Source organism: Epinephelus lanceolatus, chromosome 12, assembly GCF_041903045.1.
Source record: "Epinephelus lanceolatus isolate andai-2023 chromosome 12, ASM4190304v1, whole genome shotgun sequence".
In the NCBI taxonomy this organism is placed as follows: Eukaryota; Metazoa; Chordata; class Actinopteri; order Perciformes; family Serranidae; genus Epinephelus; species Epinephelus lanceolatus.
This window is the reverse complement of record NC_135745.1, coordinates 14,642,271-14,658,433: the sequence shown is the minus strand read 5'-3', so window position 1 is coordinate 14,658,433 and position 16,163 is coordinate 14,642,271. Positions and strand designations below refer to the sequence as shown.

The 16,163-nt window shown below is 38.8% G+C and overlaps 2 protein-coding genes across 3 annotated transcripts; one reads left to right on the top strand and one right to left on the bottom strand.

Annotated features, from left to right (window-relative positions):
- Positions 1 to 229: 229 nt before the first annotated feature.
- On the top strand, positions 230 to 6,660 carry pold3 (polymerase (DNA-directed), delta 3, accessory subunit). The gene is made up of 12 exons (XM_033649531.2): positions 230 to 380; positions 1,011 to 1,066; positions 2,438 to 2,537; positions 2,649 to 2,688; positions 2,873 to 3,005; positions 3,321 to 3,576; positions 3,663 to 3,735; positions 4,487 to 4,631; positions 4,876 to 4,979; positions 5,244 to 5,329; positions 5,450 to 5,531; positions 6,227 to 6,660. The coding sequence occupies exons 1-12, from the start codon at positions 324 to 326 to the stop codon at positions 6,430 to 6,432; spliced, it is 1,338 nt and encodes a 445-aa protein (XP_033505422.2). The 5' UTR covers positions 230 to 323; the 3' UTR covers positions 6,433 to 6,660.
- LOC117272154 (sodium- and chloride-dependent GABA transporter 3-like) lies at positions 6,430 to 15,046 on the bottom strand. Of its 2 annotated transcripts, none has more exons than XM_078172988.1 (14): positions 14,703 to 15,046; positions 13,670 to 13,804; positions 13,370 to 13,507; positions 13,074 to 13,161; positions 12,464 to 12,596; positions 12,174 to 12,308; positions 11,293 to 11,396; positions 10,702 to 10,826; positions 10,484 to 10,596; positions 10,241 to 10,378; positions 10,026 to 10,128; positions 9,225 to 9,325; positions 7,241 to 7,411; positions 6,430 to 7,036 (listed from the first exon to the last, which is right to left on the bottom strand). In XM_078172988.1, the coding sequence occupies exons 1-14, from the start codon at positions 14,815 to 14,817 to the stop codon at positions 6,935 to 6,937; spliced, it is 1,701 nt and encodes a 566-aa protein (XP_078029114.1). In that variant the 5' UTR covers positions 14,818 to 15,046; the 3' UTR covers positions 6,430 to 6,934. The 2 variants fall into 2 exon arrangements, with proteins under 2 accessions (XP_078029114.1, XP_033506805.2); XM_033650914.2 differs by lacking the exon at positions 14,703 to 15,046 and adding an exon at positions 13,925 to 14,111.
- Positions 15,047 to 16,163: the final 1,117 nt, after the last annotated feature.

Genomic DNA, 16,163 nt, shown 5'->3' with positions numbered 1-16,163 from the left:
AATTTCAAAAAAAGACTCTGTGGTTTGTTAATATATTAAATGTGTAAATATTAAATGTAGTTTTTAATCCAACATTACTCAAACTGAAGAAAATAGTGTATTTATTTTTATTTGTTGACAATAACAGAATGTAGAGTATCTCCATCACAGGTCAATCATCAGTGTGTAGCCCAGGTTGGCCTGTAGAGGGCGGTCTGCAGCCTCTCATCCCACCGGAAGGAAGCGCAGGCACATGTGACATTCAACAGGAAGTAAATAAACTGCATTCCCGCGCAGTCAAATTGGTTCAACAAGACGTCCGCGTTTACGGGTAATCCGAAAAAATGGACGAGCTTTATTTGGATAACATCGACGAATATGTCAACGACCAAGATAAGATAGTGAGTGCACTCTTATTTCGTGGTGTCGTCTTTTATAAACGGTATTCTGACAGAGATAATGTCAGTTTACCGACGTTAGAACCGTGTTAGCCCCGATTATCATTAGCCGCTGAACTGCGTCCAAAAAACTGTCTGGTTTGCGGTTTGCTTTCTTTTAAGGCGTGTTTCTATTTATTATGCAATGACTTACAACTATCTACGATTTCGTTTGGGCTTTTGATTAATTCGGCTTGTAAATTATCTTAAAATAGTGCCTGAATTAATCAAAAAGGTAACGTAACATTATGTTTAACAGTTGATTAACCCTGCAGTTAACCGCCAACGTTTTGTGTCAGAAATGGGCGAATACTGTAGGATGTATATGTTAAAAATGAGTCAAGGTTGACCCTTTGTTACACACGGTCCTAAATTTTTATCTGCATCAAGTTTAATGATGGAAACCAAAAGGCTAACGTTAAAAAGAATGTCAGGTTAGTTAACATTAGCTAACCTGTCTAACGTTAGCTAACCTGCGCAAGCCACACTCAAGCGACTCATTATCGTCTTTTACTACCGGCTGTCTCTTCACGTGTAAAGCAAAATCTAAATAATGTTAGACACAGATGTTGTGATGTGTTTTCTGTCTAACAGGTGACCTATAAATGGCTGAGCCTCACTCTTGGAGTCCATGTCAACACAGCCAAACAGTGAGTGTTGCTCCTCTCCTCAAGCTGTTGGCACATATGAAAGATTAGCCAAATTATCATAGCAAGAGTTTGCTTGATAAACACCAGGTTTTCCTGTTTGTAATAATGAAACTATACTTAAAGTTTCCTTGATTTACACTGGGTAACTGGAATGGCAAACACCGCATCATATAGTCTGTAAGAAATTGAATAAGTCTGTTCATATTTACATTTTTTGACAGGTGCATCCTGAGTACACATACCAAAATGATGTCTGAGTATGATAACCTCACAATGAGAGCAATATTTTCTATAAAACTCTTTTTATACATTTATTTCCTTCTTGAAAACACCCGTTTAGCTGAAGAAAAATATTCTTGCAGCCGCCTTTAGCAGATGGAGTTGCTCAGTTGTTGTGAGGATGGTTTAGTTGCGAGACTTTTGGGCAGGTGACGGTTTTCAAAGGTGCTTTCTTTCATAAACCTTTTCCAAGGGCACAGAGGGAATCCTCACATTCATCTACAGCATTTAATTTTGTCTTAATGTTGCTGCTGTACATTAACGTTGCAAAATATAGTCTTAAATTGTCCAAATTATACTTAAAATCAAGAAGAAACTAGTCAGTAAAATAGACTAAGACTCTGATCACTGCTAAGCTTTTGATATGGCAAGAGATGCATAAGAAATTTCAGTGCCCAATGAGGTGTACTGAAATCTTTTGATAGGGGCTAACAGTTTGAAGTGACATGTTGAAAGTGAAATATAATCTTATGTGCTGTGATTGGATAAATGTTAGGGCTGGGTATCGATACTCAATACCTTTTTAAGGTATCGCCGAAAATAACCTGGTTCCAAGTAGTATCAAAGGGTCCCCAGTCAGAGGATACCTGAATTCTTCTTCTACCCAGATCTAAAGAAAAAAAATTGTGTAGGGTTTTGCTCGCAGCCAATCACAGCTGTTGTTCTTCGGTTTAATGCAGCGTGTGATTGGCCCACTACCACAGCAGCTACAGCCCATACAGTTTGTGGTGTAGTGATGTTGAGTATGTGTGTGATGGAGTTGGCAGCTCAGCATGACGAGATGCTGAAAGTTTCTATTTCCATGATGGGTATTAAATTAAGTTGGGGAAAAAAGGTATCAAATGAAGAACACTATTGGTATCAGTGTCACTTCAAGGATGTAGGTATTGCTACTGGTATTGTAATGTGTAAACACTACCCAGCCCTGATAAAAATACAGAAGACTATTCAGTAATCACTAGATCAGTCTGACTTATTTTGGAATACAGTGTGATGTCACATACTGTTACTAAGATAATTAAGGTCATAGTTAATACAGTGGCTGGGAACTTTTTAATAATAAAACAATTCAAATGTTTGACTTGTTTTCAGGATGCTCTACCATTATTTGGATCACAAGAGGAAGGAAAGTTCAGCTCAGCTCCATGCCACCTATCTCGTGTCGGGGAAGTTTATGGACAATGGCCAGACGGTGAGAAACACAGTGAATTAACATCAAGACTTGCTTTGGCATGGTTTGCATATTTCTCTACACAAAGACTTTTTTTTGTGTGTGTGTTGCTGACAATGACGTTCCTTTCAGAGTCACAAGGTGTCAGTCGTCAAAGAGGACCAGCTGGAAGGTGTGTAAATATGTTTACCTTGTACTTGTGCAGAACTGTTGACTGTTTGTACCTGTTGCTGTTTGCCTCGAGGCTGCAAACTAAAACAATAATTATTTTAGTGTGATTATTTCTGTCTCTCTCTATTTTGTTTATTTAGGGAGATACCTGTTGCATCTAACCTCAGGTGTCTTTTTTTTTCCAGATTTCAAATCCAAGATGAGCTTGATAGTCAGTGTCCACGTCTACAGTGTCCAGAAAGCTTTACTGAAAGACAGCGGCCCCCTCTACAGCGTTGACTATGATGCTGTGAAAGACAATCTGAAGAACTGCACCAAGTATGTTGTATTCTTTATTAAAGCTGACAGTAGTCAGGGTCTTTACAAAAGCTTAACTTAAAAGTTACAGGTACCCTGCAGAGATTTTGTAGATGCTGTAGAGCAATAATTTGAATGGATGGTTCCTATAACAACAAAATCAAAATGTCCGCTTTTTCCTTCCATTTTCTACTCCATACACTATAGTGGGAGCTAGTGAATAATAATGCAGCCCAGCAGCCTATGGGTTAAAAAAGGAAGACAGAAAAACCACATCTAACTGTAGGTCTGTCAGTTTTGGGAAAAGTGTTTAATTTCTCCTCTGTTTGTGTGCAGATACAGTGCCATCCGCTGTGCCACTGCAGTGCCCGTGTCGTCTCTGGAGCTGCAGCAGGCAAGAGAAATCCAACGAGCTCCTGTACCAGAGCCCGAAAACAAAAAATCTGGCATGAATGGAGATGCTTATCATGCTTCAAAACCTCCCACCAAGCCACAGAAAGGCATCATGGGAATGTTTGGAAATAAGGCTGCTTCCAAGAACCAGGACAGTAGCAAAGATGTCAAGTCAGAGCAGACAGAGGAAACACCTGTGGTACGGCCTGGTATTCTTTACAAAGAAATGAACCACAGTAGCAGAGCGATCGCTGTAGTGTTTTACTACTGTGTTTTGTATTTTAGGTCGAAGCCTCCAAAAGCAAACCAGCTGCAAAAGCCAATCCAATGATGAACTTCTTTGGCAGTCAAGCAGCAAGTGAGTAATATCATCACCACTATCACTCGTGTGGTTTTTCTAAATCTTAGTGGAATGTCTGCTTACTAGGTTTGTTTTGTTGTTTGTTTCCTTTTTAAATTGCATATAATTTGGTGGATTCGATTAGAAATGGTTAATATTTCCCTCGAGGCAATTTGAGGATAATGAGATTGCAAACAAAAGGACACAGACAAAAACCTAAAAGTACAAATATGACAAAAAATGTTGGAAAGAGTCAAAATACACAAGGTTTAATAGCTGTGGCCAGCAGCATCATGTGGTGTTTGGCACACGCCATTGAAACTTTGACTGTAGTCTTCAAATATTTTTGTCTATCAGTCTTATTTTTTTCTGTTTCACTGCGTCACCATAATGGTTATTCTTGTTTCTGATTGCTACAGATATTTTCGAGACTTATTATAGCCACTTTAACAACTTGTCATTTAGAGGCAGTGCATTTACTGCTGGTTTCCTCCACCTTAAGTCTCCTCTCCCAAAAATTGACCAGCTGCCATTTTCTGGACACAATTCCTGTCACTCAAGGAGCTGTTTACAGTCTCTAGTATGAAGCAGAGGTAACAATCCCAGCTTTAGGTAAACCCTCTTCACCTTTTAGATAAACGCCAACATCAACCCATACAGACAGCATGTAGGTTTGTCACACGTAGTGGTTGCTATCATCACTGGAGTCACGTGTGCTGCCGTTTTTCAGTCTCTAACTCGTCCAATTAAACTCTCCCCACTTCTTCAGAGAAACCAGACAAAACTGTGAAGCAGGAGGAAACAGCTCCATCATCTTCCTCAGCACAGCAGCAGCGTCAGAGTTCACCGCCTGAAAGAAAACAAGCTGCTGCTGCAGTGGAGCCACCGACAGACACCAAGAAAGACTCCAGGAGGTGTGTGTTTCAGTATAAAGGGGCTTTAAGTGTGGATTATTTCAAACTATATTATTGATTTGTGCTGAAACACAGACAAGAACAGGATTTTGCATTTCTCCTTGAATATCAAGACTTGCCATAAAAATGCAGTTTTAAAAGCTTTTGAAATTAAGGGTTATTCATTGAGCGATGATGGACTTAGTTCACCAAAGTCAAATATGGCTATAAATATATTCAAGTTAAAGTCTTTCTTTTGTTGAAGCAAAACAAAGCGAATTGAGGATTCTGACAGCGAGGACGAGAAAATGGACAAGAAAAAGAGGCGAAGGATTAAGAGGCCTGAACCAGACAGCAGTGATGAAGATGGTGAGCAGTTTCCTTTTCCTTTTTTTTTCTCTTTTGAAAACTTAAAAGATGAATCTAAGTTAATGGGCTGCAATTTACACTGAAAAATAATTTGGATTTTTGACCAAAGGGAAGCAATTCATATCTTTTTTTTAATTATGAGTTCACATTTCAGGCTGTTGTACAGTATGTCATAATGGTATAGTGTTACAAGAATATCCTTGGTTACAGTTCAGAGAAATATTGCTTAGTTTATAAAAGACTAATAGTTGTTCATCTCTTCAGTCATTCCAGATTCTCCACAGCAGATGGAAACAAGAGAACCAACACCAAGTCCTAAGAAGGAGGTCGAGTCTGTTTCACAATCACACGTAAGTGGTCGAACCTGGTGATTAGATATTAATGTAAAAATATTGTATTTGTCTCTGATTAACTCATCCACAATTCATGTTTTTTTGTGTGTGTGTGTGTGTGTGTTTTTATTTCTGCAGCAAGGGAACTCTGAAGTGAAGACGAGGAAGAGGAGACGAGTCCTGAAATCTCGTACCTTTTTAGACGATGAAGGATGCATAGGTACGAAAAGCAGACACTGGAAACTCATCCTCTGGCTTGTTACATTTGTTAAATGTATACTACATATATTTCATTTACAAAACACAACTTTATACAGAATTTGTATCTTTATAACTTCCACCAGTATGACAAGGTGTCGTAATAATGACACTCATGGTATGGCCACTATATTCTCCGAAAAAAATAAGTTGCTACTTTTATAAGACTTCTACAGAGAGGTGTTAATTTGATTAAGGGGTGCAACCAATGAAAAGCTTACAACTATCAGTTGAGATGATCAGTTAAGTTAAGTATTTTTGTGATTAATTGGCTACTAAAAATTGTCAAAATGGGTCATCACAATTTACGCCACTCACTGTCCAAAACCCATAGATATTTGCATTACTGTTATGGATTGGTTAAAAAAATGGCAAATATTATCATTTGAGAAACTGGAATTTGTAAATTTTGGGCATTTTTTGCTTATAAAAAGCGCTTGAACTATTACTCAATTATCAAAATAGTCAGTTTAGCGCTGATTCAGTTCCTCTGTACAATGTTTGTGTCCTCTTGATGGAGTTTCCACATGTATATAAAAGGCAAAATGCTTTAAAGACCCTTTAATATAAAGTAGTTTAATACACCAACACACACTACTGCCATATTCACACAAGTCAAGCCCAAAGTCACACTGATTATATATTTTCCCCCCACAGTGACAGAGAAAGGCTACGAGAGTGAATCGTACTCTGAAACAGAAGACGACTTTCAGACCACCAAACAAGCTCCAAAAGATCCCGTCGCTGCAAAACCACCAGCAAGTACCAAACAGGACGAGAAGAGAAGTCAAAAGAAAGCGTCTGCAAACGCAAATAAAGGAAGTAAACAAGCTTCAATTATGGGATTTTTCCAAAAGAAATGATGGAGAACAGTGTCAGACTCTTTTATTGGCACTGAGCAACAACAAGCACTGCTGCAGACTTTCTGTAATGATCTTTGGGGGAAACTAACAGCTGAAACATCAAATCACCTCTGGAAAGACTTCAACTACACGGACGTGACCAAGTCAGGATGACAACCATTTTACTTTTCACCTCACCATTTCCAGCTGTGAATACCTGTACTACTCAATAAACATTAAAAACTGAAACTGAACAGGTGTTTTTTTTTTCTCTCAAAACAGACACAAGGATGTGTTTAAGTCTGCCACCTAAAATCTGATTATAAGAGCAAGGGAACTGCTTGTTGATCTTTTGTTGATTAAAAAAATGGCTTAAATGATAGATTTTCGAAATCGTTAATGCGTTTAAATTGTTTTCATTACAGCTGCAATCTGAGCTTGAATCTCTTAGCTACACTACACTGATTGCTCAAAGCTTATATGACAGCTGGAATATTAAATTAAAGTGACTTTGCAGCTCATATTAAGCTGTTACTGCAGACGTCTGTAGTTCATCTGCCTCCTCCTTTTCTCCTTGCATCCCACAGGCTACAGCCTCAGCAGGATGACAGAGGATGGACAAACGCTGGAATACAGAAAAGTGATTTTGATAAATACAGATAGACCACATGTATATTCACATCTGGAGGCAGGTGGCCTGTGACTGTCCAAATCTCATGCACTATTTCTTTTAGATTTTAAGGATAATACTGGTTTGATTTTTGTGTCGCTACTGCTGTGCATTCTACTAACTAGATACATAATCTAAAACTCTTCCCTAAACACTGACCTGTCTGAAGGTTCCTGCAGTTAAACACATCTGTCCAGCTGCCCACAGTGGCACCATGAGAACAGAGGAGAGTGTCATGGTCCATCCCAAGGCGTATGCCCAGTCAGGGTAGATGTACCAGTCATTGATCTTGAGGTGTTTGAAATCAACCAGGTACAGGATAAAGGAACTCTGTGAAGGGGAGGATTACAGAGAAAATTCCAGGGACAAACATAAATGAATTTGACAATGTGTCACTGAAAAACAAATCAGGAGACCGTTAAAAGAAAACACAGTAAAGAAGCAGTCTCAATGCACCTTAATTAAATGCAGTTAAATTCCAAAACTGAATAATATTGAGTTACCATAACTTACATTTTTTCCTTCAATTTACACCTGTATTAATATTTATGTTATAATATTTAATAATAAGATGTCAGAATGAACTGGTGTCTGATTTGACCTACGAGGCACACAAACATTAATAAGAACATGAACAAATCATTTGTATGAACTACTCGACCTTCCCATATCCATTAACCCCTCCCACCCATATTCTAAATCCTTTCCAATGGTCATAGAAAAAGACAGACAAGGATAAATAAATACAACAACAAAAACTAAATAAAATAAATGAATACCAATATCAAGTGACAGGAAAATAGGTGCATTTATGAGACATTAGTGAGGATAGCTGTGGCGTGCCATCTAGGTGTCATCTGGATGGATGGTAGCCTTATTCAGATACTCAATACAGGGCATCCACGTCTTGTCAACAATATACCAGGGTCTATCAGTGATAATCTAATCTTTTCGAGTTTGGTGTGATTTAGAATCTCCTTTCGGTAGCAGTGTGTAGGATTTAGTTGCACTTGGCGGTGAGGATTGCAGATTGCAGCCAGTTGAAACTTCAGTGCCGAATTATCCACAGAGGTCTGTTCATCAAATCAGAAGTTTAAAACATGTAAAAGCTCTGAATAATGCAATTTCGCGTAAAAATCAGTGCTTTCTGACATTGTTGAGCTTGTCAGCAAACTATGGTAGCTGATGTGAAAATGCAAATGGCCCTACCTAGAGCCAGTGGTTTGTCCATTCTGGGCTACAGTAGAAACATGGTGGGATTTGTGGGTGAGAACCTGCTTCCCACGTAGATATAAATGGCTCATTCTAAGGTAAGGACAACACAACCGTTCTTATTTTCAGGCGATTATACCTTATAGAAAACATCCATCCATCCATCATTCCATTTCTGCCAATATATTACCCTAAATCCTACACACTGGACCTTGAAACCAACTATTATGTGAGGGGGGAAGAGTGTACCTCCACTCAAAAGGGTTGAGTTGTAAAGGTCAGAACATGCTGTTTTATCAATGGGAAGTTTGGTGTTGCAGGTTGCGGGGCTCCACATAGGGCTGTGAGAGGTTCAGGATTCAGGTTGATGCCAAAACCTGTCCCAAGTGTGCTAAATATTTGACACCAGAAATCTGTTAAGTTTGGACAGGAACATGTGAGTATGGTGAGCAGGTGAGTGTTTGCACATTTCACAAATATCACTGGTATCTGGGACAATTATTTCCAATTGGGAATTTGTGTAGTGTACCATGAAAAGAACCCTACACTGTAATAAGCCATGCCTAGCGCACGTAGAAAAAGAGGTGGAGCGTTTCTGAATAGGATCCAAAGCCAGAAGAAAGTTGTTTAGAGACCCTGGAGGGTGGTTAGGGAAATGGGGATAGTTAGATTTATTTAGTCTACATTGGAGGAACATGAATTACAAGTAAGTACATAAATGAATCTGGTGACTTTTGGAGCTAGTGCTAACTGCTTTCATTGGAAAGGAGTTGGCAACATTGGAAATTGGTTTCAGTTTTCCAGCTGATAATGCTGGTAGGTGAAAGTAAAACTTAACATGCAAATAAATAATTTCAGCTGTACCATGTGGACCCTGGAAGAGAAATTCAACTGCTGACTGGTGAGAAGGGCCAAACAAAAAGTGACTCACCAGTGACAGCAGAGGAATCATATATTTCCAGCAGTATTTAAAAAAAACATTTGGTCTCTGTCCTGCCATGTCCTCAATGATGTTAAAAAAGCGGTCAGCACCTGGTGAAAGTTCAGATTTTTAATGTACTTATTTGAATTATATTGCAAAATACTGAGAAAGACAAAAATTATAGTATTTCTCTTATCCAGCATTAGATTCCTGACATTTATAAAAAAAAAAAATCTTGATCACTCTCCCTCATTTACACATCTTTTTTTTTGTTTGTTTAATTTGTGTTTTTCTGAAGCATATTCAGTTCTTATTTATATAGACGAGCCCATGTTCAAAAACAGGGGTGTCCAAACTTTTTTTATTGAGGGGGTCAGATTAGATCATGAGAAAATATCTTAGGGCCCGCTGTTTCTTCCATCATATGGGTTATAAAAACAATTTAAAAAATCACAAATGAATGAGACCGATGCAACTGTTTCATCTTCTGCAGCCCCTCTGAAAATAGCAAACCCTTGCTACTCATTATGGAGTTCCTCAAGGAAGCATTCTGGGCCCAATTTTATTTGCTTCATTCATGGACCCCTGGGCAACAATGTCAGTTATAACAGTTATGCAGATGACTGAAAAATGTATGTCTCTGCTTTTCCCAGTTATTTTTGTGCTCATATTGCTTGTTTTATCATCAATAGTGTCTTGGAGACCAAAATAGAAAGACAGAAGTAGCAGTCAATGTTTGACATGAATAGCCAAATCACATATAAAAATGGCATTATTAATTGAGGTCATTGGTAAGTAATTTTTACTTACCAAAAATCCATCCCATTGCCAGGCATTGACATATAGCCATAAAATCCTGACAGGCTCTGGTACAACCATAATAATCAATAAGCTGGAATACGTAAATTCCTCCCTAGGGCAGAAAGAGATGGCAACAGACATAATTTGAAAACCATTATAAACATCAGTGTCATTTTATGTTGAAATATGCTTCATACGTGGGCTTTTTGTCAACTTTTGTTCACCTCAGTCACCAAGGTCAGATGTATGAGGAAGAAAGATGAACAGAAGAGGAGGACAAAGATCTCATGTTTCACTGGTGCACGTAACAGCTTCGGAAACATGTCGCTCACAGTAGTGATAACACTCTCTACTGTCACAAACTGGGGGGGGGAGAAAGGAGCAAGTAGTGTGGTTTATGCTGTAAGTGTCTACCCATAAGTGTGCCTTTAGCAATAATTAATCAATAGTTAGTGCAACAGTATTACATGTGTGTCGACACTCAGCAGAATGAGCATCAGGAAGAAGCAAACGGACCAGAACTGTGGCAACGGCATCATAGCTGTTGCCTGAGGGTAAGCAATGAAGGCCAAACCTGGACCTGCAAATTGGACATCAACAAGAAGAGAGACAATACTGACATGTAAGATATACGTTTACCTCTATGTTTGAATTTTCAAATATTTGCTCATTGAAAGAGTAATACCTGACTCAGCTACAGTTTCGACAGTAACACCCTGTTTCTGAGCCATGAATCCAAGCACAGAGAAGACGACAAATCCAGCAACAAAACTGGTTCCACTGTTCAGCAAACAGAGCCAAAAGCAGTCCCTAGAGGTCAGAGAAAGTCAGACAAAAGGCCCTTAATATTTTTAGAGTTTTAATAGTTTACAAATGAAACACAGCATGAATCCAGTGGCTAACCTGATACAAGAACAATGAATTGCCTAACATGTAGGCTGTAGATAACACATTAAAACAGGGCCGTTGTGGAACTCAAAATGTTTACTGTTTCACTATTTGTTTATGCACAATCAGATAATTAGTAATATTAACTGTGAAATAAGAAATCAAAGTATATCAGTATGCGATTTGTTAAGTCTTTATAGTGGAAGAATTTTCAACTTTGGTTTCGGTGTGCCACCCCAAGATTTTCAGTGTCCCCTTCTGGCCGGCCCTATGAAACATTTCTGGGGGTGCCACTGACAAAATAGGATAGAAATGGGAGATGTAATAACTAAACCCATTTCTAATTTCAATTTAGGATAAAGTTATGTAATATCTACCTTAAACTTACTTGTAACAGTTGTTGTGGTACGGGTTATAGCTGCCCAGAACATTCAGAGTCCCTATAGTCAAGCTATAGGAGAAGAATATTTGAGATCCTGCCTCTATCCACACCTGTAATGTCAGGAAAAATAGTGACTCTTATGACTCTTCAGCTCATTGAAATTTGTGTTTTTAGAATTTCCATCGGTCAGTCCATCACTTTGCAATTGCCATGAAATTATCTACAGGTGTTTGTGGTCCCCAGAGGATGAATCCTAATGATCCCATGACTTTTCCTCTAGCACTGTGACATTCACATTTGTGTTTTAGAATGAAATGTCTTGAAAGTATTGTGCAGTATTGAATTGCCATGAAATCTGGTCACATATTCATGTCCACCTCAGGATGAATTGTAATTGTTTTAGTGATCACATCTTTGAGTCAAATACTTTAGTTTATGAGCAAAAAGCTGCAATACTAATGTCATTCCAATCAACTAAAGCTGTACAGGACTTTGTGTTCAGCGCTAATGAGCTAAGCTAAGATGTAAAGATGGCAAACATACCTGTTTAACATTAGCATGTTAGCATTATAATTGTAAGCATGTTTGCATGCTGACGTTAGCATTCAGCTCGTGGCACAGCTGTGGCTTAGTACAGCCTCACAGAGCTGCTTGCACGGCAGACTATTATTCTTGTTTCATACACACTCTACATCCCCTATCATTGCATGCTCATCATCCATTATTTTGTTTCTACCAAAATAGCTGTTGAGGTTTAATTTACAGCTAGTGCACATGTCTGTACTAATGGTCCAAATCAAAGGCAAAACAGTATCTAAAACAGAACTAATCTAAAGGAGATTTTAGTGATACCTAATTCTAAAGTTAGTATCAAATAAACTGGTCACCTCAAGGTTAGTCAAGTGGTTCAAATCTGGATACAGGTAAAAGTAGATCCCTTCCCAAGCTCCAGGTAGAGTCAGGCCCCTAATGAGTAGGACCAAGAGCATCACATAGGGGAACGTAGCTGTAAAATATGCTACCTAAAAAGAAAATGGAATTTTAAATATGTTTTTTTATGGCGCTTACATCAATGTAAACACTGTAATACTTGATGACTAATGTAGTGTAAAGTTCTTAGTGAAAAAGCAGTAGTTCTTGTTGTGCAAAATAAAGCAGATAAAATATTTCCACAGACCTTTCCAGATGATTTGACACCTTTCCAAATACTAAAGTAGCACAGCACCCAGCTGGCCAGTAGACACAAAGCCAGCTCCCATCTCACACTGCCCAGCTCCTCAATGCCTCCAGACATGCCTAGCATCCGCCGTCTGAGAGGAAGGACAAATTGGCGAATGTTAACAAACAATTTCATAGTTTTAGTAAAAAGAGAAAACTTCATAATGAATGTGCAGTTTTCAAATTTGGCATCAAAACGCTGTGAATATTAGGCATCCAATCCCAGCCAGTAACGTTTTCTTGGTTTCCATTCTGCCTCTGTAGCATCAACTGTCTTATCAAGGCAAAAATGCCAAAATAAAAGCACATGAACACTACAACAGCTGGTGATAACATGCAAGTATGTTCTGTGCCTGCATGAGAGGGAAAAAGTATTGAATAGCCTGTGTTTGTACTTATAATATCTAAATATTACATTATGACATTTCTACATTTCCAAAGTGCATGATAGTCTGCAGTAATGTAGAGCAAACACCCAACAATGTTGTCATGGGTACATTTATGATACTGACATTCTGATCTGAATCTTTATGTAGTTTCGTGACACAGTTACATTTAATTAGACTTACTCCCAGAACTCAGTTGCAGCAGAGGTGGTGTTGGTCTGATTTGCAGTCACATAAGATGAATTAAAAGTGTCAAGACCAAGGCAGTTCGCTAGTTTAGGAACAAACAAAGATTTCATGATGGTAAATGAAAGAAGGACGACTACCATTTAAAATAATAGCGTATACCAACAGTGGCTTGATAGTGTAACTATTATTAATAGTTGCCACAACTGAAACCACACTCTAGTACAGATTAACGCTGAAGATGCTGCATGGAAAACATCTTGCTTTCATGGTTCATTTTGAGTAAATCCTACCTGTATTCCAGGTGTTCTCACAGGTGGCCCAGGGGAGCTGGGCTCTAAATGAGAATGCCAGGTAGAAAAGAGCCCAGACTTGGACTAAAATGTAGCAAAAGTCGTAAAGTTTCATCATGAAAAATCCATATCCAATTCCTGAAATAACAGAATAAACACCATGGTTTAAAAATGTCGAGATCATTTGAATTTAGCTTGTTGGAAGGGCTTGAATCATTTTTGGAATTACATTGCCTAATAATCATCTTGACAGCATTGTGTGATGCAGGCCTATAGATTTTACATTTTACTTCAACTCACCTTGTGCCAGTGGACACAATTTACTCCAGCAGGTGATGAATCCTTCCTGGGTGTACTGACCGATTGCAGTCTCCAGTAGGAACAGAGGTATCCCACACACCACAGCTAACAGACCATATGGCACCAGAAAGGCACCTATGGTAGACACATAGACATGTATACTCATGGAATTGACAAATTACACAATAAGCTCAGTGATCTCTCATTACAAAAATGAATAGCTGAACAAATCCATTGGCTGTTTGTATCATCCACCTCCACCATTCTTGTAACAGAGGTAAGGGAATCTCCACACGTTGCCCAGGCCGACCACATTTCCTGCAACAACCAGAATATACTCTGTTTTACTGGCCCACTGTCCTCTGTCTTCAGCCCTCTTCTGATTTCCTCTGTTTCTTCTTTCTTTCTTCATCTCAGCATCAAGGACTTCATCAGTTGTGTGTTTCCAACTGATCTTTGCTTCTTTTATCAGGTCTCTTGTCCTAATTTTACTATCTCCTCCCATGAACCCAGATATAACTTCTTAAACAACAGTTCCATTTTCGTTGCTGTTTTGCAAGAGCCAGAGGGGTCTATTCAAACAGTCACCAATCCTTCTATGCAAACTGATCTTTACTGCGTTATTATTAAAATTGCTTTTAAGTTTTTTCTTATTGCTTAAGCGCTATTTTGAGCATTGGCAATTAAATATATAGTATACTGTATTTATGTGATCGCTGAAATAAAGCAGTTAATTTGACAGATGTTAATCTAAGAAAGTTAATCTTCTGCTAAGTCTTTGTGGAACCGAGGTATCCCGCACACCACAGCTAACAGACCATATGGCACCAGAAAGGCACCTATAGGAGTATGAAATGTATGTGCACCCATGGCAAAGACAAATTGACAAACATCCAGTCTAAGGAATCTGCCGTGCTGTGTCGACAGAACAAGTGCTGCTTTTTTGAGTTGTTCACACCCTGTTCTCAAATTACTTTATTTCAATGAGCATACATGTCTCTGTGTGTATTCATCATAGGTTACTTCAACTCACCTTGTGCAAGTAGACACAGTTTCCCCCAGCAGGTGATGAATCCTTCCTGGGTGTACTGACTGATTGCATTGTCTTTAGTAGGAACAAAGGTATCCCACACACCACAGCTATGCATATGGCACCAGAAAGGCACCTATGGTAGACACATAGACATGTATTCTCATGGAAATGATGAATTAAATAATACAAAAATAAAAATAAATAGATGAACAAATCCATTGGCAGTCTGTACAATTCACCTCTACCATTCTTGTAACAGAGGTAAGGAAATCTCCACACATTGCCCAGGCCGACCACATTTCCTGCAACAACCAGAATATACTCTGTTTTGCTGGCCCACTGTCCTCTGTCTTCAGCCTTCGTCTGATTTTCTCTTTTTCTTCTGGATTCATTTTAGGACCTTAGAGTACAGAATCCACTGTGTTGTTGAAAAGTGCAGCACTACTGGACCTTATTTTTTATAGCTTTACAGCTGCCGCAGATTAAAGTGATAAGAGGTTCAGTCAAGGTCTCTAAAGAGTTTCTAGGTTTCCTGTCAGCATGTCCAGAGTGAATGCAGTGAAATTCAAAGACAAACCCAATCAGGTGAGAATTCATCTGTGCTGGCGTAAAGTCACGTGGCCACGCCGGGGTTGACCACTTACTATAGAGTGGCACTACTTCCAAGGTGTTGATTTGTGAAAAGTGCTTTTTAGCCAATTTCAAGTTGAAACTCAGAACTAAAATGGGTCCTGACCAGCATAAATTACCATGGTGATTTAGCCAGGTTAAAAGAGGGCCAATTTCATGAAATGGAAAACTGGCTTTAGACTCAACATACCTTGCTAACCCACCGATCTTGCTTTTTTTGGAAATGTTTCTCGTTATATAAACCTTGAATTCACAAGAGCAAGCTTGTCTTTGAGAGTTTAGAGTATTTATTGCAATGTTTAGTCAAACATTTGCAAATGGACTTCTGAGCTGGTCAACCAGGAGACAGAGAAAAGAAGTTTAGCAGCCAGTACTTGTGCAGGTGGCATGTGTTAGAAACATCCTCAGTTCTGACCTATAGCAGATGTCTTTTCATAAACACACAGTATTTTGTCTTTACACCCAGACATTTGTCTGGGCTGTCTGTGTTTACTTACTATGTTTACTGGGAACTGAGAGTAGGAAGCTCAATCGCACAACTTGCACTTGTAACATATTTTTGTAACCTGCACTATCTTTTCACACACATGCAGTTCCTTTGGTTGCCTGAGTTGGTAAGAATAAAAAGGTCAGGATTTGCTAATACACCTACCCAAGAGTGTCATAATTCATGAGATGGCTGACAGATTTTAATATACAGTGTGTTCTTTCTGAAAATAACATTTGTAGCCATATCAGTGTTCACTTACCATCTGTGCGCCTAGAAGTGCCCTTTCCAGCCTAGCCTGAAGCGCTTATATGGACTGCAGCACTGGCTTTTTAAACTTTGAT

What these genes read in the sequence shown, in the direction of transcription:
- pold3 (XM_033649531.2), top strand. Translation starts at nt 324, where the DNA reads ATGGACGAGCTTTATTTGGATAACATCGACGAATATGTCAACGACCAA. An exon ending in TCAACGACCAAGATAAGATA is followed by an intron (nt 381 to 1,010) that starts GTGAGTGCACTC and finishes TCTGTCTAACAG; the next exon opens with GTGACCTATAAATGGCTGAG. An exon ending in AGACGATGAAGGATGCATAG is followed by an intron (nt 5,532 to 6,226) that starts GTACGAAAAGCA and finishes TTCCCCCCACAG; the next exon opens with TGACAGAGAAAGGCTACGAG.
- LOC117272154 (XM_033650914.2), bottom strand. Translation starts at nt 14,081, where the DNA reads ATGAAGAAAGAAAGAAGAAACAGAGGAAATCAGAAGAGGGCTGAAGAC. An exon ending in GGCAATGGGATGGATTTTTG is followed by an intron (nt 9,326 to 10,025) that starts GTAAGTAAAAAT and finishes AACTTTCACCAG; the next exon opens with GTGCTGACCGCTTTTTTAAC. An exon ending in TGATTCCTCTGCTGTCACTG is followed by an intron (nt 7,412 to 9,224) that starts GTGAGTCACTTT and finishes TCCCCTTCACAG; the next exon opens with AGTTCCTTTATCCTGTACCT.